The 751-nt window shown below is 44.7% G+C and overlaps 1 protein-coding gene across 1 annotated transcript in view; it reads left to right on the top strand.

Annotated features, from left to right (window-relative positions):
* Positions 1–399: 399 nt before the first annotated feature.
* Positions 400–751, top strand: part of LOC106537365 (dynamin-3) — a gene marked incomplete at both ends in the record, with an annotated part of 6,172 nt that continues 5,820 nt past the window's right edge. Inside the window, 1 exon segment of the mRNA XM_014034743.1 lies at positions 400–509. Within this exon segment, the coding sequence (XP_013890197.1) occupies positions 400–509 (110 nt within the window).

Raw genomic sequence — 751 nt, 5'->3', positions numbered from 1 at the left:
AATTTGCCAGCGCTGGCCTCCCCGTTAGCGGGGCCAGCCTGTCTTTAATAGCTGATTAGGAATAGACTTAGCCTCCTGCTACAAGGATGTAGCAACCACTGATTGCGTAATAGTCTTAAGTTTGGCCTTCACACCGCGGCATACAGACCCTCCACGAGTCCAGTGGTGGTATCCTGCTCGCCTGTCACCTTCTGACACTTTACCCACTGCACTTCAAGTCTCTTGAGCTTCACTTTCCTCCAGGCTGAAAACAACAACATGTACTAGCAGACAACATTTTATTTTAGCTCTGTAGTAAAGCTGTCTCAGTTTTGCTATCAGCAGTAATGTTGCCCTGCTGCAGGCAGATCCTGTATTTCCTCAGCATGCACTAATCTCGGCACCCTCTGTGTTTTTCAGGAGAAGCAGAAGAAGTACATGATTCCTCTGGACAACCTAAAGCTCAGAAATGTGGACCGGGGCTTCATGTCCAGCAAGTTTGTTTTTGCTATCTTCAACACAGAGTTAAGGTTTGTGTTTGGTGAGGAAGAGTCTCCTAATATCCATCTAACCAAGTTTTAAAATCTTATATCAGCCAAAAAGTCTTTTTGATCTTGTTTTCAGACTGATTTACTAAACAAGAACTGATTGTGTAAGAATAATCATCTTGTTTTCACAATGTGTAAGATTATTTGTCTTGTTAAGGGCTCGACACATGGGAGGCGACGTCGCTCGCTCTCCTCCAGCCAAGCGACCGGCGAAAATAGTGCAT

This window comes from Austrofundulus limnaeus, unplaced genomic scaffold (genome assembly GCF_001266775.1).
Source record: "Austrofundulus limnaeus strain Quisiro unplaced genomic scaffold, Austrofundulus_limnaeus-1.0 Scaffold2272, whole genome shotgun sequence".
Taxonomy (NCBI): Eukaryota; Metazoa; Chordata; class Actinopteri; order Cyprinodontiformes; family Rivulidae; genus Austrofundulus; species Austrofundulus limnaeus.
This window is presented reverse-complemented; position numbering and strand designations above follow the sequence as displayed.